We start from the raw sequence: 21,326 nt of genomic DNA, 5'->3' as shown, positions 1-21,326 counted from the left end.
CCAGCTCCTCCAGTAAACACTAGAGGCCCTGGCAATCGGAGTCAGATGGGTTCCAGGAACGAAAGTATGCCTTGGACAAGGTTCTGCCCAAATGCAATCACTTCTTGGAACATGCTGGCCCCGTGAAGCTCCAGGGACTCCCTCCTCTGCTTTCCAGCCCTCCTATCAGAATCTTCCATGACCCAGGGCTGGTAACTCATTTGTAACCCTAACATATGGGGGCCTAAAATCAGAAACAAACAAACAAAACAACCCACTAGCTCCAGGATAGCCTGGGCTACAAGAAACCATGTCTCAAACACTAAGAACAGAGTTTTCCAGGAAAGGTGCCCTCTGTAGTGACCACACAGCAGGGCAACGGGGACTCGGCCAGATCTCTGTTCCTACCGCAGCAGTGAAGCCCTAGAGCCGCTTCTACTATTCTGGGTGTGGGGTCACTTTGCTCACCTCTGGAAACGGCCATTCATAAAGAGTAGAACTGTTGACACTGCCTTCCTGGACTAGCCTAACAGATGGCTTTGTAGTAGCCTGGACACATCCTGACCCCACAATCCCAGCAACACTGACCACACACACACATACACACACACACACACACACACACACACACACACACACACTCTGGGGTGAGGAGGAAAGGGGGTGATTGCTAACAGTCTCTACAGAACGAAAAACAATATTCTGTATTGTGAACGGGTTAGGCCACAAGGCTTCTGTGAGGAGGACAGCCAGGCCAGGGCAATAACCTAGGGCTTAAGCCTTGGGCCAGGTATAGGCATGGGGAGCATGAGAAAGTGCTCACAGTATGACCCACATGAGCTAAGCAGATGCTGGAGTCGGGGGAAGAGGAGGAAGAGAAAGAGGCCCAGAGAGGAAACCTCGAAAGTTTTGACTTAGGCCAACAGTAGAGAGCACTGGGATGGAAAAGGCTGTTGGGGGTGGGGCGGGAAGACCAACGACTTTGTTCAGAAGTTAATCAGGCACAGTGGACTTGAGACGAGACGCACATACAGACAGCACATTCTACTACTTGCTTAGCATGGTGAGATGCCCTAAACACGATTCCATTCATCCTTAACACACTGTAAGTAAGAAAGAAGTCCCACAGGACGTACCATGGTAAGAACAGAGACAGAAACACTAAGATTCCCATTGCAAACTTGCCTTCCAATGCCCTCTGCTCTTTAAGCAATGTACATATAAAATGCATATTTCCCCTTTAATGAGGGGTAGCTGTTCTCATGCTGAACTCATTCACCCCCTGGGTACTAGGACCCCACCTTCTAAAGAACCTGGTGATCCATCCTGCCTCGTATTTTCTAATTCAATAAACAACACAACAGGCTTTTTGTTCTCAGCTGTTTGTTTCTGCTACTTTTAACTCTGAAACTCATGATTTCATATTTTGTGACCGAGAACAAGATGAAAAAGAATATGCTCCTTTAAAGACAACACTATGCTCTGATAGAAACAGAAAGGGCTGGATGGCTTGAGGAGTTGTAAAAAATATCTTTAAGGTTTTAAGTTTAAAATTATAGAAAGTATCTTACAGCTTTGTGGTAACAGGTTAGTTCCCTAGAATGGCCATTCATTAAAGTAAGAGAAATAGCAAGTGTTAAAAAGAAGATTATAGGGCTGTGTAGATTGTACAGGCATCAGAGTGCTTTTTGTGTATGCATGGGGACTTGAGTTTGATCCCCAGCACCCATATCTAAAGCTGGGCATGGTAGTAAGTGTTTGTTGAGGGTAGAGATAGAAGGGGTTTAGGGCTTGCTGGCTAGTCAAGATAACCTAACCAGCGAGTGCCAGGCTCAGTGAGAGATTTGCTTCAAAGAAATAAGGTAGGTCTCTCCAGTCTTTCCTTTGGGGAGTGGGAGGGTGGAGATGGAGGAAGGGCGGATATAGGAGCAGGGAAGAAGATATCTACATTAAGGGAGCCATTTTAGGGTTGGCAAGGGACTTGGCTCTATCGGGGATGCCAGGTGTCCACAGGGATGTCCCCAGCTAGGTCCTTGGGCAGCAGAGCAGAGGGCGCCTGAACTGGCCTTGTCCCACTCTCACACTGATGATTATCTCAAATATCACCATAGAGTCTTCGTCCGGCGATGGATGGGGATAGAGACAGAGTCCCTCATCAGAGCAATGGACTGAGCTTCCAAGGTCCAGTTGAAGAGCAGAAGGAGGGAGAAGATGAGCAAGGAAGTCTGGACCGCAAGGGGTTGGGTCGACCCACTGAGACAGTGTGGCTGATCTAATGGGAGCTCACCAAATCCAGCTGGACCAGGACTGAATGAGCATGCAACTAGACTGGACTCTCTGAATGTGGCTGAAAATGGGGGCTGATTGAGAAGCCATTGATAAAGGCACTGGGACTTGTTTCCACTGCATGTTCTGGCTTTTTGGGACCCTAGTCTATTTGGATGCAAAGCTTCCTAGGCCTGGATGTAGGGGGGAGGGCCTTGGACTTCCCACAGGGCAGGGTTCCCAGCCCTCTCTTAAGGAGGAAGGGTGAAGGAGGATGGTGAGTGGGGGAGCCGAAGGGGAATGGGAGGAGGGGAGGAAGTGTAAATTTTTGAATAGAAAAAAAAAGAAGGTAGGGAGTGACCCAGGAAGATATTCAGTATCAACCTGTCTATCCTCTGCGTGTGCACACACCTGCACATGCACATACAAGTGCTCACTATCAACCGGTCCTCTGTGTGTGCATACACCTGCACATGCACACACAAGTGCTCACTATCAACCGGTCCTCTGTGTGTGCATACACCTGCACATGCACACACAAGTGCTGACTATCAACCTGTCCTCTGTATGTGCACACACCTGCACATGCACATACCAGTGCTCACTATCAACCTGTCCTCTGTGTGTGCACATACCTGCACATGAACATACAAGTGCTTACTATCAACCTGTCCTCTGTGTGTGCACACACCTGCACATGCACATACAAGTGTTGACTATCAACCTGTCCTTTGTGTGTGCACACACCTGCACGTGCACATATACACATGCACACACAAGTGAAGATTACCTTTCAAAATACTAAATCAGGGCATCCACTGTGGATACTTAGAGCTCACTGAGAGTCACACAGCATACAAATCAAGAAAAACAAATGAAGCTGCTGGTGATGGATAAAACTCCTGTTAGTAATACACAACACTAATTCTTCTGCTAAGACACTCAGCGAGCCTTCCAACTGAGGCATAAACATCAGAGCGGTAAGTAGGTCATTTGCTTATTAAACAGTGTGACTTGTGCCAGTGTGATTGCCCTGTGAAGGCAAAGAATAAAGAAAATTATTTAATGATGTGGAATAACTCCTGTGAGCTCAGATCAAAAGCAGAGCAGAGAGCGCCGGGAACAGGCAGACCACATCACATGGCGCACCTGGAAACATGATTTGTAGGTTTCCACTCCAGGGGAAGGAGGCAGAGGAACTTTACAAGAGCATAAGCCATCATCCCCAAACAGAAAGCAGTGGGAAAGGCTTGGCTGTGGGGCTCTGATTTTCAAATGGCCACTGAAATAAAAGATGTATTTCTAGTGTGTTTCCTGCTCCACTGTACCACAGAGAAGTCAGCAGCAGCAACAGCAGGAGGACTGAGAAGCAGCTACAAAAGGAAAATGAAGACTGGGGACCCCAGACTTGGTCTCAGCACCCTTAAAAGAAAAAGAACTGCTTTTTTTTTTTTTTTTTTTTTTTAAAGGAAATCAGTTTTTGGTAAAATTTCAGGTACCTTTAAAGGCATTCATTACAGCTCTCAAGTTTAAAGACCGTGAAGGTGTGACTCCAGTGTTAGCTACTCTCTGATGCTGGCTGCTCTCTTCCAACTCCTCATTACCATTCAGCTATAACTGCCAGGGTTAGCTGGTTAATGTCAGGTTTTTGGGGGCTGTTTGTGTGTCTAGAAATGAGCTTGAACTGGGCTATAAGAGGATTTCTGATGGTTAGATATAGCCAGCATTCCTCAGGAACTTGTGAAACCAGTTCCCATCTGCTAGAAGGAGTCATTTCTCTTGCTTCTGGCAGGTATGGTTCCACTGATATATACCTGAGGCTACAGATCAAAGTCCATGCTGGCCTCTGGCTTCCTCAGCTCCTACTCACAAAGCCTGTGATCTCATCCTGGCCCTTCTTACCTTAGATCCTGCTCTCCTTAAACCCTGACTATACATACTATTCTCAGTGGTTCCCCCCCCCCCCCACACACACACTATGCTCTCTTCGGCTCTTCTTCCTTTTCTCTCAAATACAGCCCTGGCCATGCCCAGTCTGCTTTATTTTCTCTTTGCTCTGGACTCTTCCAGATGCCTCTTGATATTTTCTCTCTCTTATGCACAATAGAAACCTTTCCCTTAACCATGCCATGAAAGGTCATGTTGGCAGTTTCTTTACTGTGCCCCCTCTTATACGGTTAAATTAGTGATTCACTCCTGCCCTTCTGTGACACCTAAACACACAAACTCTGCCTATTTCTGTGGTGATATCTGTTCTATGATTTGAATTATGAATGTCACCCACTGGTCCAGGCGTTTGAACCCAGCTATTCTGGGAGGCTGACGCTTTAGAAGGCAGAGTCCAGCTGGAGGAAGTGGGGTGGCTGGGTGGAGGGCCTTGGCTAATCTCCCTGCCCCATCTCTGCCCCCTGATCTGCCCAGGTGAACGGGCAGATGTTCCCTGTCACTAGGGATGAAGGGAGGCTGGATAAGGGTGAGGTAGAGGGTTGACGCACATTAATAAAAATAACTTCATATACATTGTGACTGGACAAGCCTTGGTCTTGAGCGACAGAGACATAAGAAGCAGCCAGTGGCTTTCTCTGTCTTGACTCTGCTGTTTATACACAGGATCCCTTTTGTACTCCTGGAGTTGTGCTGACATTTTCAGTATGATAGTGACCATGACAATGACCAGACTCTGCAAACAGTTGGATATATTCGGTTTCCCCTGTGAGGACTACTGGGCTGTGTCAGAAGGCACAGGATGCCCTGGTCTGACCTCACAGCAGGGTGCAGGAGCGGAGGGGGAAGACACAGGTGAGCCGCAGGCGCAATGACGTGAAATGCGGGAGGGAGAGCAGTGGAGGGTCTCTGAGGATGGTCCACCGGGCACTGGAATCTCCTCACACTGTCTGAGAATAAAGGTTACAGGTGAAAGTCCAGTTCTGCAGTACTGGTCAAGCGCAAACAGAAAAGATAACTATTGGGGTAGAAGGCTGAGGCCCGGGAGCAGTGTAGCCATAGTTAACAAGGTGGCAGGAGGAGGAGCTAGTGAGACGGGCAGGAAGTCTGCCCTGGCTGAGCCTGCTTTGGAACTGACCTCGGACACAGAACCTTGGCAGCACAGTCTGGAGCCTCGACTGCCACGGGGCCCAAGTGCACCACCCAGAAGGCCTGTCGCGAGCTAGGAAAGACAGAGTCCCTGTCATCCCGTGAGAAGAACGTCTATGAGCTAAGGAAATGTGAATGGGGAAGTGCCGTGCGCAGAGAACGGGAACTGAACAGGAGACATGCCAGCAGAAGGGAAGGGAAAGGCAGCGTGGGCGCAGGCCGCTCGCTATTAAATGCCGTCTTCATCCTCCAGGCTCGCTGCTATTTTAATATCCACTGTATTAAAACACAATGTTTATCTCATCAGGTTTCGTAAGGGGCATTCTAGAACCCGGTGATCCACGTGTCATAATAATATGATAGCCTATTATCTGAATGAGCAGAACGCAAAATAATTCCTAGCAATCTGGAGTCATGTCTAGTTCGACTGTATGGCTCTACAATAGAATAATTTTGTGCTGCAGGGTTGGCTAATTTCTGTTTCAAGGATAGAGCTGCGGCAGATCACATGGGCGGCAAAGCCTCAAATGTCTTGTTCTTTAAAACAGGAAAAAGCAACAGCAAGGTGTGCCTTCTTTGGTCTGTCTGTCCGCCTGTGGGGGCGTGTCCACTTGACTGCTCTGATTCCTATTCTCAGTGACGCTGGGAATGTCTTGGCGCAGATAACACTTTCCAGCAGCTGCTCCTACTCCAGTCCCGCCTCCTTGGGAATACGGGACCCTACTTAGAGACGTTAGTGGGGACTCTGCACCCCTGGTGCCTACTCTTTGAGGAGTAGAGAGATGAGGATTGTGATGTGGACTAGCGAGAAGCAAAGCAAGGCTGGGAACTGACACTAAAGGCAGTCCCAGGAATGAAGGCAGCCGCCTCTTCAGGGGAGGGGGTGCGGCGACTTCCTTCCCACCGGAGGCCTCCTCAAGCCCCCACTGCCACAATGCTGCAGCTACAGCATCCCCTCCCTAAGAGCCTGAGGGCGAGGCTTGCAGTCTGTGACCTGTTCTGAGACTGGGGTAGAAACGCAGACAGGTACAAACCTCTGACCTCTGACATGCTCATAGGAGGGGCAGAGGGGTGGGACCTCTACTTCATGACCGAGCTTTGTCACTGTGGGCCATCAGCCAAGTCAGGTGACCGCCTTCCCTTGTCCTCTTTTTACCCAGTTTTCCTTCTATAGGGATTCTGCAAGGCTACAGAAGTCATTAGCAGTCCTTAAAATCTCAAGGTGTACTGTGACATAAAGAGCCCAAATCAAACTCATTACTCCTGAAAACCACTGGGCAGCATTCCCCGTCACTCACGGAGGCTATTTTCAGGGACTGGTCATAGGAAGGAAGTTATTAAGAGGAGACCCAGTGGGAAGAAGCCCCCTAAACACGGGGTGCTTTCCTAAGGTTGTAAAGTTTGTACAAGCCATAAAGAAAAGCCCAGGGCATGTTTATCCCACAAGTCTCCTGGGGTAAATTCCTTCACGGATGGCCTAGTCTTCCTCTCTGCGGTACAGATATACTCTCAGTGAGACTAGCTCACTGTGTGAGAGCAAACTAATAACTTTAAAATTTGTCATTAAGAAAATGATTTTGCTTTACATTTTGTTGTTGGAAAGAACTTGAGCCAATGATGAAAAAATTCTAGACTGTTCTCCACATTCTGTCACGGAAGCTTGAATGTCTCCTTGGAGAATACAAGTACAGAGGAGAAGGAAGAGGAGGAAAAGAGGAAAGGGAAGACGGGGAGAGAAGAAAAGAAGAGGAGGGAGAGCAGAAGTAAGGAGGAGGAGAGATGGGAGAACGAGGGAGACCCAACACTGAAGCAGGAGACAGAATTAGCTCTACAGAACCTCTGCTGGGAACATAAGACAGGGCAGCCAGTGCACAGGAAGGGACGGTCTGCAGGAAGGTAACAATGAAGCTGTTCCGTGAATCCACAATATGCCAAAAAGAGAGGAAGCATGTGTCACTGGCTGACATGTCTGGCCAGCAAACCCAGGGATCCTCCTGTCTCCACTTCCCTGGTGCCAGTACAACAGGCACATGCCACATCCACCCTGGAATCCAAGCTCGGCTGCGTCATCTCCCAGACCTGTATTTTTTGAGAATACTGAGAGTTTTGGTCAGAATTTTAAAACTGTTGCTATTGTTTCTTTGTTTTGGTTTTGGTTTCTGTGTGGATCTCTGGGTATTTCTGCAGTGCCTGGCTGGTTTTGTGGCAGCCAATGATTTGAACAAAAATTATAGAGAGATAACTCCCACTAGTGAATGTCTGCCCTCCACTGCTGAACCTGCGTGCGTGGAAGGAATTCTTTCAGACTTGCCCCAAACAAGTCTCATGCTCCACAGAGTTTCACATCCGCATGTAATGGCCTAGCTGCCATCATAAGACTTGGAGAGGCTTTGGAGCAGCAATCTGCTGCTTCCTCACTTACAGCACAATCTCCTCCTTAAATCCTAACTGCCGGCCAGGCCTGACAACACTTGCCTGTAATCCCAGGATTTAGGAATACGGAGGCAGGGGGTCAAGAGCTCAAGGTCATCTGAAGACACAAATGGAGTTCAAGGTCAGCCTGCCCTGCAGGAGTCTCTGTCTCAAGACACTGAACAAACAAAAATTCTAGCTGCTACTGCTTTTCTCCGCAATTCAATCAGTTACTTCCAGCCAGGAGACTTGTGAATTTTCATCACCAAGTCTGGAAGGATGAGAATAACCCAGGTGAGAAGTATTTCGCCAAGGTAGTGGCAATTTCCCATCAATCAATATTCTCTAGTTTCTTCTACCTTTTCTATCCTTTAAATGATTGAACTCAATAATTTTGTTTAGTTTTATATTTTTTTTTCTGACTGGAGAAGAAACCATCAAATTTAATATAAAGAAGTGGATATGGAATCTCAATCATACCTTAAACATTTTTTTTTAAAAAAATACTTTATTTACTGAACACGAGTATAACTAGACGAGTCCTCTTCTGCAGTAACAGCCCAGGAGGCCATGGCTCTGCTGCCTCTCCAGGGTACTACGGTGACCAGCAGTAATCTATTCTTTTTTTTAAAAAAAGATTTATTTATTTATTATGTATACAACATTCCTTCCATGTCTGCCTGCATGCCAGAAGAGGGCACCAGATCTCATTATAGATGGTTGTGAGCCACCATGTGGTTGCTGGGAATTGAACTCAGGACCTCTGGAAGAGCAGTCAGTGCTCTTAACCTCTGAGCCATCTCTCCAGCCCCACCTTAAACATTTTTAAGTATATTATTTATTAAGATTTCATTTATTATGACATTATATCAAATAAATTCCTTCAAATATTAGCTAACCATACCAGGAGGAAATTTTTATTTTTACAAAGTATCTAGACATAATCAAAGAAATTATACAGAGCTGGAAATTGAAGGGGGCGTGGTCGATCGGCAGTTATCATTAACCAGACTAGCTTTAATATATAATATTCAGCTTTAATAAAGGAAAGAAAAGGGAACTTAAAAAAGCCAAGGTTCCAGCAAGGAGTGCAGGAAAACAGCGGGGCCCATTCACCCGCAAGATTTTGTAAGTAAATATTAGCCTAAGGGGGACACGCCTTACAAACAAGGTGATTGGCTGGGCTTCCCCTTCAGGAAATGTGGCTCAGTGGCTAAGAAAAAATGTTATTCTGTTGGTTCCCAGCACCCTGTCAGCTAGCTCACAACCGCCTGTACTCCAGCTCCAGGGGACCTGACACCTTTTTCTGGCCACTACAGGCATCTATACACACGTGGCATACCCACGTAGAGACACATACATATACATACACATGAATAAAAATAAATTCTTTAAATAAAGATATGATAAAATTAAGATAGGCATGGTCATTAACCCTGCTAAAGACTTTTAAATATGTATTATCTCTCAGGAAAACTTAATTTGCAAAGTTCTGTGAGCAAGTAACATGTGATTTTGACTCAGACCCCCACTACAGAAAGGAGTGGCAGTGACTGAGATGGTCTGTTTTCAACTTGAGAATCCATTTGCCCTCAGAGATTACCTTGAAGGCTGCCATGCAGTGCAGGCTCAGTAAGGCCATCACCACTGCCAGCAGGATGGTAGCAAGGTTCCTCACATCCCATATGGTCTCCACCAGAGGGATACTGCCCACTTGCCAGTCGTAGCACAGGGTGATGGGTGCCAGCAGAAGCCACACATTGAAGGCCAGGAGGTAGGAATAGGTAAGGAACCTATGAAGAGAACAGTCGTGAAATACAACGTTCCACATCTTACAAACACTTGCTTACCACAGTTCTAGGAAGTAGCATGTCTGTTCTGTCATTGTTTGTGGTAGAGGAAGACAGGGAAAGACACCAAACTGTTAAATTAATCACCTGGAAATTTATCTCATAGTTTCTAGCCACCGTGTTGGGTGCTGACTTTAACAGAAAGCAAATAAGACATAGTTCTCCTTGAAGATAATTAAATTTATCACACAAGTAAATGCATAAAACATAGGGTAAATGCCATGAAGGAAACCCTGATGAAGGAAAATGGCAAACACACTCTTGCTTTGTGGGAAACCCTGCCTCTTAGAACGTCTCATCTAGCTATTGTCCAGAATCTTACAATGCATCTTGATAGCAGATTGATCTAGATTATACTGTTTCAGAAAGTAAAGTATTTGTGGTAGGGTAATTAAATCTCTTATTCACAGTTAGTAGGGTAAGGAACATGGGGGCAGGAAGACAATGGGTGGGTTCTTATCCCCACTTCCTGCCTAGAACAAGGCTCTAAGGTCTTGTAGATGGCATTCTACTCAAAGGTCTTCTTTGGGGTTAGAGGAAAGTGAGTTCACCCAAATCCCCTGAGCCTGCACAGTCATTAAGCAGTATCCAAGGTCCTTGAAAAATTCAGGGCTCTCAGTACAGAAAGGATCCATCCAAACCTTTGCACTAGGAGGTTAGCTACTGCCACAGGGCTTCTAGCTACAAAAAGCCGCATACTGAGAGGATCTGAACACCCCAATCTCCATTAAAATGCTTGCCTGAGTAACTGGATGGCTGAGCAGAGAATTTGTTCTTTGTTCTAGTCAACACCTGACAGGCCTCTCTAAGCATCCCTGTAGACTGTTTATAAAAGGGGTTTAGGATTGTGTCTGTGTGTTCCTTAAAGTTGGGGAAAAGAACCAGCTTAGCCGGCAGAGTCCTTGGCACACAAGCATGAAGACCCAAATTTGATCCCCAGAATTCAGTTTAAAAAGCTAGGCACAGTGACAAGCTCCTGTAACACCAATGATGGCCAGGTGGAAACAAGACAATCCCCAGAGTTCTGTGGGCAGCTAGCAAAACCTACTTAGTGAGTTCCAGGCCAGTGAGAGACCCCATCTCAATGGAGGTGGACAATGTTTCTTATGTAGAAGGTGACCTATGGCCTCCAAACGCATTTATTCCTACACACACACACACACACACACACACACACACACACACGCTTTATTAAACAAAGAAGCAAACACACTCAGAATTATCATTCTCCAGGACCTAAGAGCCATGCTTTAAACTTCAACCAACAAGGAAGGCCAAGGCATCTGTCTCCAGTGCAGTGCGTGTGTGTGGAGGAGGGATGGCGGGCAGGCTCTAACTTAGTAACTGCCAGCGAGCAGATAAAGATGACACTTTCACACAAATCAGAATGGACTCAGATCTTGCCCTTATTGTCAACAGTTATTAAATAAGACCTGCTTTTACCACTGTAAGTGATGGGCAACCTGGTTTGTTTATGGCACCCATATGGAATTAAATAGAAACAGGTCACACCTTGTCTCCAAGGACTATACAGTACAATAATGCAAACAATACCCTCTGAAAGAACAGGAAAAGTGAGATGAATGTCATCTCAGGGCTGAAGAAAAGCTCTCCCACAGGAGGACTTCTTGGGTGGACACAGAGGTCAGGCTAGAATATCTGTGTCATCCTCTGTGACTTGATAGGATTTCTAATTCCAGAGGAGTCGTGCTGGTCAATATGTCTGAAGGACACTGCCACATGAGGCAGCAAGACTCATCCTGAATTTGGGGAGCACCATTCTATGGGCTGTGGTACCAGACAAAATAAAAACTATGATATTAATGGGTAATAGAGCTGGATACAGAACCTCATCGTTAAGCTTTAAAATGTGATAGTGTTACAAGATGGAAGGACACCATGTGAAATAAACAAGTTGAGCTTATCAAAGTCACAATTTCAGATTTGCTTCAATATAACTGTCCAGGCACAGAAGGGAAGAGAGGAGAATGGGCCAGATGGTTGAGGGTTGGGAGTGCCCAAACTGACAACGGTGTGGGTGTTCACATGCCACCTTCTCTCCTTTTGTGTGTGTCGAGTATCTTTCATGATGAAAACCTTAAATAGAGGGGAGGTGATAGATATCTTATTTCTAGCTACATTTGGACCACAGGCTATTTGCTAACTCTATGTAGGGTTTCTTATTTGAAGTCCATATGTTTGCTTTGCCCCGCAAGTTCCCTTCCCTTGCTTGTTTTCTAGAACTGCAATGTTGTGCCAACTAAAAAAGAAAACTAAGATTCATATTTTTTTTAAGTTATAGTCTTAATGGGAACAGAGTAAATCACAGATGAGAAGCAGCCACTGATTTCCAATTTGTATGGATTCTGATCGTGTAGTTAGCAAACTCTTTAAGCGTTTTCCAAGATACGGACATAGCAGCAGAAAAGTGTTTTGCAAATACAAGCAACAAAGAAGCCATTTGGAATCACTCCAAAAGCTAATTATCTTTTAGGGAGGGCTATTTGAGCTAACTGTGATCAACAATTACAAGATTTCTTTTTAACTCCTTCTCTTTGAATTACATTCAAACTGCTAAAATTTCAAAATGAAATAGCCTGTGTACTATGTCTGCTCTGCTGGGTTCCCATTTTTATAAAAAAAAAAAGCAAGAGCAAAACCAAAATGAATTATTTACCAAGTTTCTACTATAAATCCCATTAATGGAGGAATCCACAAAAATATCTTGCCAACCAAACAGAATGTGCAACTCAGAAAACTAGAAATTCAATGTAAACAATTTAATGATTCATTTTTATTAAGAACCCAGGAACAACTGAAGGAGAGTTTCATAGCCAGAAGTGGTGGTGCTTGTCTATAATCCCAGAACATGGGAAACTGAGGCAGGAGGATCGCTGCGACTTTAACACCAGCCTGCACTACTGTCATGGTTAGCCTTAACTTCCAACTTGATGCAGTTTGGAGTCACCTGACAAGGAGAAACCTGAACCGAGGGATTGCCTAGATCAGGTTGGTCATGGGCAGAACTATAATGGATTGTCCTGACTATTGATTGGTCTAACAGGACCTAGCCCACTGTGAGCACTGAGCCAGCCAGGGCTAGAGTCAGAGGTCATGTCAAAACCACAAAATGACAGAGAGATGATATCACAGAAATACACAAAAAGGATAAGCTTCTTAGGGGAAGTGCCCCCGCCAAACTGCCCCGTACTGAAACTGTGTGGCTCTGGGGACCTAACTGCTCATTTTAGTGAGGATAAAAAAAATTGTGATTTAAAAGCAAAATCACACAAGAATTGTGCCTTTGCCTCTGAGTGAACATTTCTGGTTAGGACAGAGGATGAATCCACCACTCTCCTTGTCTAGACAGAGGCCTATGGCTGGGACACAGGGACAAAACCAAACCACAAACATCAGTTCTTGCTTGTTTTACATACAGAATGTTGCTGCTGGAGCCATCCTCCTCTTCACCTACAGAACTTCATCTCCCTGTTAAACAACCTCCTTCCAGCTGATGCACTGAACCCCATTTGGGGTTGGCTTTGTCTTGATTGTTAAGGACAGTACCACCACGAACTGTTAACATTAGATAGCAATACCACCTAATCATTGAGCATTTGGCCCTGTTGGGCTTACCTGGACCCACAAGGTTTGGGGTTTAGGGTCCTGGGTTTTGGTGATCTTTTTCTGCCCCTCTGCAGCAACTGCTTACTGCTAACCTTTCATTTCCTAAGAGCTCCATTCTTGCTTCAGTAGATTTCCCCAGGACACTATGCCCAGGAAGGACAAGGCTGTGCAGACACAACCTGCTCAATGTCATCTCTAGAACCTTCTGCAGGAACAACCTAAGCAAGCCTCTCCTACATTGTCTTTCTCGATTGACAAGAATTCTTCTCTTGAACTCAGTCAATAGTAATTCATTCTCTGTGTGTGCCTTAACTGCTGGAGATGATTAGCTCTGGCCCTGACTCTCCACCAGGGTGTTAACAATGCACTGGTGGCAAGAAGACGGCCATGGACTGTGCAGTTGAATGATGAATATTTTAATACCAAATTTCAAGAGGAAGGAGTGTGTGTCTGAGCCAGGGGACAGCTGGGACCTAGACTCAATGATGCATACTGTGGGCTAACAAAATGGATGAGGGTCTGTGAGGATCCTAGCAGGCTGAAAGGTTCTGTTCTTGTGGTTCATGCAACTGAGAATATCAGGGAAGAATTTGTTTCTAAGAAAGGTAGACCTCAGCCTGAATAAAACAGTTCTTTTAACGGTGTTACCCATCATCATTTAAAAAGCAAACAGCATCATGGGCCCTACCAGGCATGTCTGATAGGTATTCATATCTGATAGGCATTTTTGCAAGGCGCACTGGAAACACTGTTTTTCCTTTCCAGCCCTCCTGAGGTAGGGTAGGGTAAACAACTTCCGGTGTGAGCAAAGGGGATGGTCTCTGGAAGCTGACAGGAGCAGTGTGGCACAATGAATACTGGACGCTGTTACAGAACCGCCAGCTATTGGGGTGGCAGGTATCATAGACATGTATGTGGTAGTAAAAGGAATAATGACGAATGTATTGATATTCCGTCCACGACACATTTCCAAACAGCACCGCATTAGCAAGGGACAAGGAGAGGATGAGAGACTGAACGCGGGTGGTTATCAACAACACAGCCTGAGCCCCTCCACCGAGGCTGAAACTGGGTAATATCCTCTAGCAAGGGAGCTTATTACCTTATCTCCGCTCAAAGCTTCCATGTGAGAGGTGTGAGCCCCACCGGCTTCGTCTTCCTCCGCCACCCTGACAGAGCTGTTCCACTTGGCACAGCTATGGAAATGCAAGCCGCTCACAGCCCAGAGCCAGCACTGCAAAGGCAGCAGGACCCACAGCACAGCCTCCCCACGGAGAGCAAAATCACAGTTCTCCAGAAGCCTCGGGATTGCAGATTTGCTCTCAGGTCAGCACAACCCAGGCTCACCTTGGTGAAAGGCAGACAGATTCGGAGATACTTAGATTGCTTATTTGTGTACATCTGGGTGCTGTATAATAAACTATCTAGAATGTGTTAGGAAGAGGAACAGAACGGGGAGATATACAAAGAACCAAGGCCAGAGTCAGTAAATAAAAAAGCCAGCTGGATGGCTAGGGCTTGGGGGCCTTTAGTCCCAGCACTCTTGAGGCTGAGGCAGGAGAATTACTGTGAGTTGCAGGCCAGTCAAAGATACACAGTGAGATCCTGTATCTTCATCCCTCCAGCCCCCCCAAAAGAAAATAAAAAAATAAATTCAATTAAAGTTCCTCAGGGAAAAGCTGCTAAAAGATTCTGTGTAGGATGGCAACCTAAGTCATTCATGCTGTGTGTCTACAACACGGATCTCTTCCTTTGTCCCAAGATTTTGGTAAAGTTCAGGAACAAATGCCTTTCATGAGAGTCTGTGACGATATTAGCATAGAAGGTTCATCACATGATTGGCATAGACATGTGACAGGGATGGCAAGGGCTTCCCTGATCATGTTTTCCTGATGGGAGAACAAGGGTCCATCCAGGGAAGCAGGAGACCCTAGCACCAGGAGCAACATCTGCAGATCTCCTTAAGCCTCAGAGAGGAAAACCGAAGACGCTATCTCAGTCCACGATGATGGGCTTTCTGCAGGTGCCTGTGTAAGTGATTCCAGGGTCTCAGTGCTTAAGGATTCCCGTCTTAGAACGGAACATGACAGTGCATGCCGTCAGTCCCAGCACCAGAAGGCAGAGACAGGCAGAGCTCTTGAGTTTGAAGCCAGACTGGTCGGTATAACAAGTCCCAGGCCAGTCAGGGCTACGTAGTGAGACCCCCATCTCAAAATAAAAAAGCAAAAAAAAAAAAAAATCCCATCTGTACAGGAAGTGGAAATGGGCAAACAGTCCACAATAAAACAACGGGGTAGCCCTCAGGATCAGGAAGCCTCAAGAAAGGTCTCGCAGAAAAGAGAGGTGGAGGAGTGGAGGAGAGGGTATTGCAGGACTGGGAAAGATAAACATAGACGGTGCACAGAGGAGGCTGGCTTCTGTGGAGCACAGAGGGAAGCTGGCATCAGGAACACAGGTGGCAGACCACACGACCACAATGAGGATGGTCTCACTGAAGACTGAGCAAATGAACCATCTGAGGAATTGCCTCCACCGAACTGATACGTGAGCATATCTGTGGGAGCATTTTCTTGATTACTAATTAATGTAGGGGAATCCCTACAGTCCACTGTATACACCCCGTCCCTGGAAAAGCAGGTCTGGGTTACGCAAGAAAGTACAGTGAGCAAGTCAGGGGAAGCGAGCCACTCAGCAGCATGTCTCCATGATGCATGCTTCTACTTCCTGCCACGGCTTCCCTCAGTGATGGACTGTAAACTATAAGATGAAATAAACCATCCCTCCAACGTTGCTTTTGGTAAAGGTGTTTTATCACAAGAACAGAGAAGCAAATTAGAATCCTAAACAAGGAGAAAGAAGCCACACCTATCAGATTTCCCTACACTAGGGGTCTAAGATGGGAGTTGTAGTATAGTCAGTAGCAATGACATCAGTAGCAATGACGTCAGTAGCAATGACGTCAGTAGCAATGACGTCAGGCTCCATGAACCAGGGCCTGAGTCAGCGCCAGTGTCTCCCTGGCTACTTCTGTCATGTGCTTATACCTTAGACAAGTTTCCTTGTAGTTTCCTCATCACCATGGTGACTTTTTGTCCCAGTTAAGCAGGGATCACCTGAATCCAAGGGACACACATCATCGACAGAGCCACGGGGATTTTTCAAAGACAACATGCGGTAAGTAGCTACAGTCACCACAGTGGAGAGAAACCGGACAGTCTCATCTCACGAGGGAGGAGCTTTTATACCTGCCTTAAAAGAGAAAATACTTCTGAGATGGAAGCAAAGATAATTGTGAAACTCATACAATTTTACAAATCTAGTACAGGATGCGGCTTTGGACTGAACCAGGCCAGGAGAACCGTGTCTTTGGAAGCAAGCCCTGCTTTCTAGAGCAGCTATGGGAGACAAGCTTACTGGAGGGTGAGGTCACGTGAGGTCGCAGGGCCTTGGTTCCCAGCCACTAGGGCTGCTTTAGGAAGTTGTGGAATCCCGAAGAGGTGGGGCACTAGGGGTGAGATTTGCAGCTCACAGCCTGGCCTGGTTTCTGGTCTCTTCCTCTGCTCCCTATACTCCCTAGAACAGTCAGCTACCACTTGCTCCCAGACCCGCGGATTAAGCTGCTCCACCAAGCCTTCCTCTGAAAGCGTGAGCCAAGATAACCCTTTCTTTCCTTAAGCTGTTTCTGTCAGGATTTGTGGTCTCAAAGTCACCAAAAGTAACTCACATGGGAGGAACTCTTAATTCATCAGGAGTGGTTCCTTGAAAAAACAAACATCAGGACTGGAGAGAGAGTGAGCCAGTAAAATGCTGGCCATGCAAGCAGGAAGACCTGTGTCAGATCCCCAGACACTGGGGGGCAGAGGGGGAGGGGGGCAGGTGGGTGGCACATTCGTGTAATCCTAGTGCCAGAGAGGCAGAGACAGGTAGATTCTTGGGGGTTGCTTGCCAGTCAGCCTAGCCTAGCCTACTGGTCCAAAACAAGCCAGCGAGAGGCCTTGCCTCAAGAAAACAAGATAGATAGCACCTGAAGAAAGATCCCTGAAGGTCCCTCAGGCCACCACATGCGTAGGCACACACACCAGAACTTGGGAAGAATGACACAGCAAGTCAGCGTCTGTCTGCAACGCAGGAACAGGAGTCTCAGTCCCACCACACACCACTCTGACAGCATCTTGATTTAGGACCTCCAGCCTGAAGAACTGGGAGGGGCTTACGTCTGCGACTCTAGTCATACAGTATGAAGCACACTCTTCTGTCAGTCCCAGCAGACGAATGCAGACAGATTCTTCAGTGAGGCAGGCAGACAGATTCTTCAGTGAGGCAGGCAGACAGAGCCAGTGACAAATTTGGAACCAGTAGAGACAGACTTCACAGAGGCAGCCACAGCACAGCTGAGTCAGGTGATCAGGAGCGAGCTTAGCAAAAGCAGGAAACAAACCAAGGAAGTTCTCTAGAGAAGCTTCAATGCACCAGGAACAGTGTGTGCTCCTGGGTTGTGTGGTGGAGGAACGAACAGGTCTCCTTAGAGAACCGTGGACCCCTGGTATCACCTGTCCCTGCAACACCCCTAGGACACACATATGTGAAGGCTGAAACTTGAGAACAGAAATACACTCTTTGAGATATAGACGAGTATACCTAGGCACGGTGGTACATGCTGTAATTCAGTACAAGGGAGACCGAGGCAGGAGGATTGCTATGGGCTTGAATCTAGCCTGGGCGACAGAGTGAGACCTGAAAAAAGAAGATGTAAAGGTACAGTTACTGGGACATGCTGGCCTTTCCTGCGTTAGATGGGAAACACTGCTGGGGAATGCACTATCACACCTCGCTGAGAAATGATCTGTGCTTTGTAACTGGCAAGACCTGGCAACATTTGACCAATGTCCTATGTTTGCCAGGGATTCCACCACAGATGGTTGTCATTAGGCCACCAGCCAGAAGAGAAACATAACCAGTTTTTGGTGGCTGGGATGGTACAGCTAGGAAGGCTGTGATCAGAGATTGAGACCCCCGAACCAGGCTGGTGCCGGGGTTTCCTGGAGGCATAGGATGTGATGACATCCTCAGCTGGCGAGCTGAAGCAGCATGCTCTCTCTCCGAGTCACATTAGTGTCTGTTCCGTCTCTCCATCATGGCTTAGAGGCTCTTTGAAGGTCCTTGAAAACCCCTTAGGAGTACTTGTTTTGGCTCTGGTGCAGACCTCACCAGTCGATGAGCAAGGGAGTGACCCTTCTACCAGCTGAACTGCTGCTACCCCCTGGATTCTGATTCCCAATACTCTCCCCCACCTTATCACCCTCCCCGAGTCAGCCCTTCCTCAAACTCCAGCAGACCCCAGAGGCCCAGATACAATCCACACTGTCAGAAGAACAGCACCCCTCCCCTGGGCTCCATATTCTGGTCTACATCTTCGGGGGAAGACTCCAGCTTTATCAGAGGCCAGGCTGGATCTAGGGATCCAAGGCCCCAAAACCGCAATGGAGACGCCCTACTGGACCTGAAGACTCGCCAGGCACCAGAACCCTTGGCCAGAAGACGAGAGAGGAAACAGAAAATAAAGGAACAGAATACCCATCCAACAAAGACATATACAGCAATCAACACCTAGACCAATAATCATCCCAAATCCAGATGCCTAAATGCCAGTGTAAGAATACAATAACAGAACAGGAAATACAGTACAACCAGAACCCAGTGATCATACGACATCAAGACCTGAACATTCCAACACAGCTGAGGCACAAGAAAATGACCTTAAAAATAGCTTTATAAGAATGATAGAGGCCCTTAACGTGTAAATGAAAAATTCCCTTAAAGAATTCAAGGAAAAGACAAACAAAATACAGCAAGAAGTATATATTTCATCTCTTTATCTTTGCTTAACTCATGGAGTAGGCTACATCTAACTGTGAAGCTGAGAGCGGTTGCCTCAATTCATAGGCAGAAAGCTTGGAAGGAAATTACCCCAAAGACAAACTCCACCACCCTAAACTGAAGGGAAATCATCCCAAAATTAAAGGATATCATCCCAAAGCTGAAGGGTGGGTATGGCGGTTGGTTTGAATAAGAATGGCCTCCACAGGGCTGGAGAAAGGGCTCGGCGGTTAAGAGCACTGACTGCTCTTCCAGAGGACCGGGGTTCAATTCCCAGCATCCACATGGCAGCTCACAACTGTCTGAAAATCCAGTTCTATGGGATCTGACACCTTCACACCAATGAACATAAAATAAAGATAAATAATAATCATAAAAAATTAAAAAAAAAAGAATGGCCTCCACAGACTCCCAGATTTGAATGCTTAGTCACCAGGGAGTGGCCCTATTAGGAGGTGTGGCCTTGTTGGAGGATGTGTGTCCCTGGAGGTAGGTTTGAGGTTTCAGAAGCTCAAACTGGGCCCAGTGGCTCACTCTTGCTTCCTGCTGTCTGCCCATCCAGATGTAGAACTCTTAGCTACTTCTCCAGCACCATGTCTGTCTGCATGCCACCATGCTTCCTACAACAATGACAGTAGACTAAACCTCTGAACCTGTAAGCAAGCCCCAGTTAAATGTTTTCCTTTATAAAAGCTGCTGTGGTCATGTTGTTTCTTCATGCCAATAATGATTCCAAGACAGTGGGATCCACCAAGCAGAAACAGGACCTGATGTCCTGTTTGCTCTCAGAGGTGGAAAATAGCTGTTGAAGAAGCCATGGACCAGAAACTGTTCATCCATGAACTGTCACATCTGGAAATAACCAAAGAGCCTGGAGACTGAATGCCAGTGGAGAGATGGATAAGGACAGGCAACATTACCAGAGAGCTGAACTTGAGATGGTAACCTGAAGACTGGTGATGTGGGATTCCCCTCTGAATGCTGTGAATATCACTTGTGAATAAAGAAACTGCCTTGGCCTCTTGAGAGGGCAGAACGTAGGTAGGCGGGGAAAACTAAACTGAATGCTGGGAGAAAGGAGGCAGAGTCAGAGAAGCCATGTAGCCCCACCAGAGACAGATGCCAGAACTTTATCCAGTAAGCCACAGCCTCGTGGAGATACACAGATTAATAGAAACGGGTTAAATTAATATGTAAGAGTTAGCCAATAAAAAGCTAGAGCTAATGGGCCAACAGTGATTTAATTAATACAGTTTCTGTGTGATTATTTTGGGACTGAGCAGATGGGAATGAAACAAGTGGCCCCCCTACAACAGACTGGACAGCATTTTGAAAATGTATGACACTGACAATATTAAAAGTTCTTATACTACTCGAGAGGCAAGCTAACAGTGGGGATTTAGGGAGCAGTATTCAAGACCATGAACAGAAACAGGTGTCAAAGTAATGAAAGCAATTTTGACAGAGTATTTATTATTAAAAATGCCAGTCAGATGGGCAGATATGTTTTTTTGAATGTTAAAGTTAAAAGTCTACATGAGGGAAGAGAGGCAGGCTATGTGTTTCAGAAGAGCCCTGACTCGCACCAAGCTGATCCTCAGGACCAAGAGATAAAATACACAATTAAAAATTCAAAACTGAAAAGAGGAAGATCTCACAAAACAAAAGAAAAACCATACAGGCAAAAAACAAGTAATGAAGTATGTTAATTAAAACATGTATGCTAAACTGATAGGCCAAAGATTGCTGCCTGACATACAAACTAAGGTCGAAATCCTGTTATCTCTGAGAAATACAAATGGGCCCAACTATAAATCAGTTTAAGGTTTATCCTAAGTCAAGGTCGGTGTCACATGTCCGTTATCCTAGCATCTAGGAGGCTGAGGCAGGAGGACCTAGAGCTCAGGGTCAACCAACATTATAGTGAGACCCATCTGAAGACCAAAAAAAAAAGATTATCACGCTTTATAATATATTACAAAAATATATACACCAAAACAGTAAAGATTACGACCATGAATTTATCATTAAAATGATATATCATTATAAGCTATTTCTAGCATAGATGACTGTGAAAACAGTTGAACATGACATCTTAATGTTTAAAACACTATGGAGAGTATAGTATCAAGCTATTAAAATTGGCAAATGTGATGGCATCTTAAAGCTTTAACAGTACGACACAGCAGATAAAAAGTCTTCCCGGTGCACAGGAACATCCAT

The 21,326-nt window shown here is 46.1% G+C and overlaps 1 protein-coding gene across 1 annotated transcript in view; it reads right to left on the bottom strand.

The window, feature by feature from the left end:
* Nucleotides 1-21,326, bottom strand: part of Tmtc1 (transmembrane O-mannosyltransferase targeting cadherins 1) — a 197,793-nt gene that overhangs the window by 79,805 nt on the left and 96,662 nt on the right. The window contains exon 8 of the mRNA XM_038318662.1: nt 9,353-9,542. Within this exon, the coding sequence (XP_038174590.1) occupies nt 9,353-9,542 (190 nt within the window). The remainder of the gene's footprint in view (nt 1-9,352; nt 9,543-21,326) is intronic.

Source organism: Arvicola amphibius, chromosome 2 (assembly GCF_903992535.2).
Source record: "Arvicola amphibius chromosome 2, mArvAmp1.2, whole genome shotgun sequence".
In the NCBI taxonomy this organism is placed as follows: domain Eukaryota; kingdom Metazoa; phylum Chordata; class Mammalia; order Rodentia; family Cricetidae; genus Arvicola; species Arvicola amphibius.
Note: the sequence above shows the minus strand (reverse complement) of the source record. Positions and strands in the feature narration are given on the sequence as shown.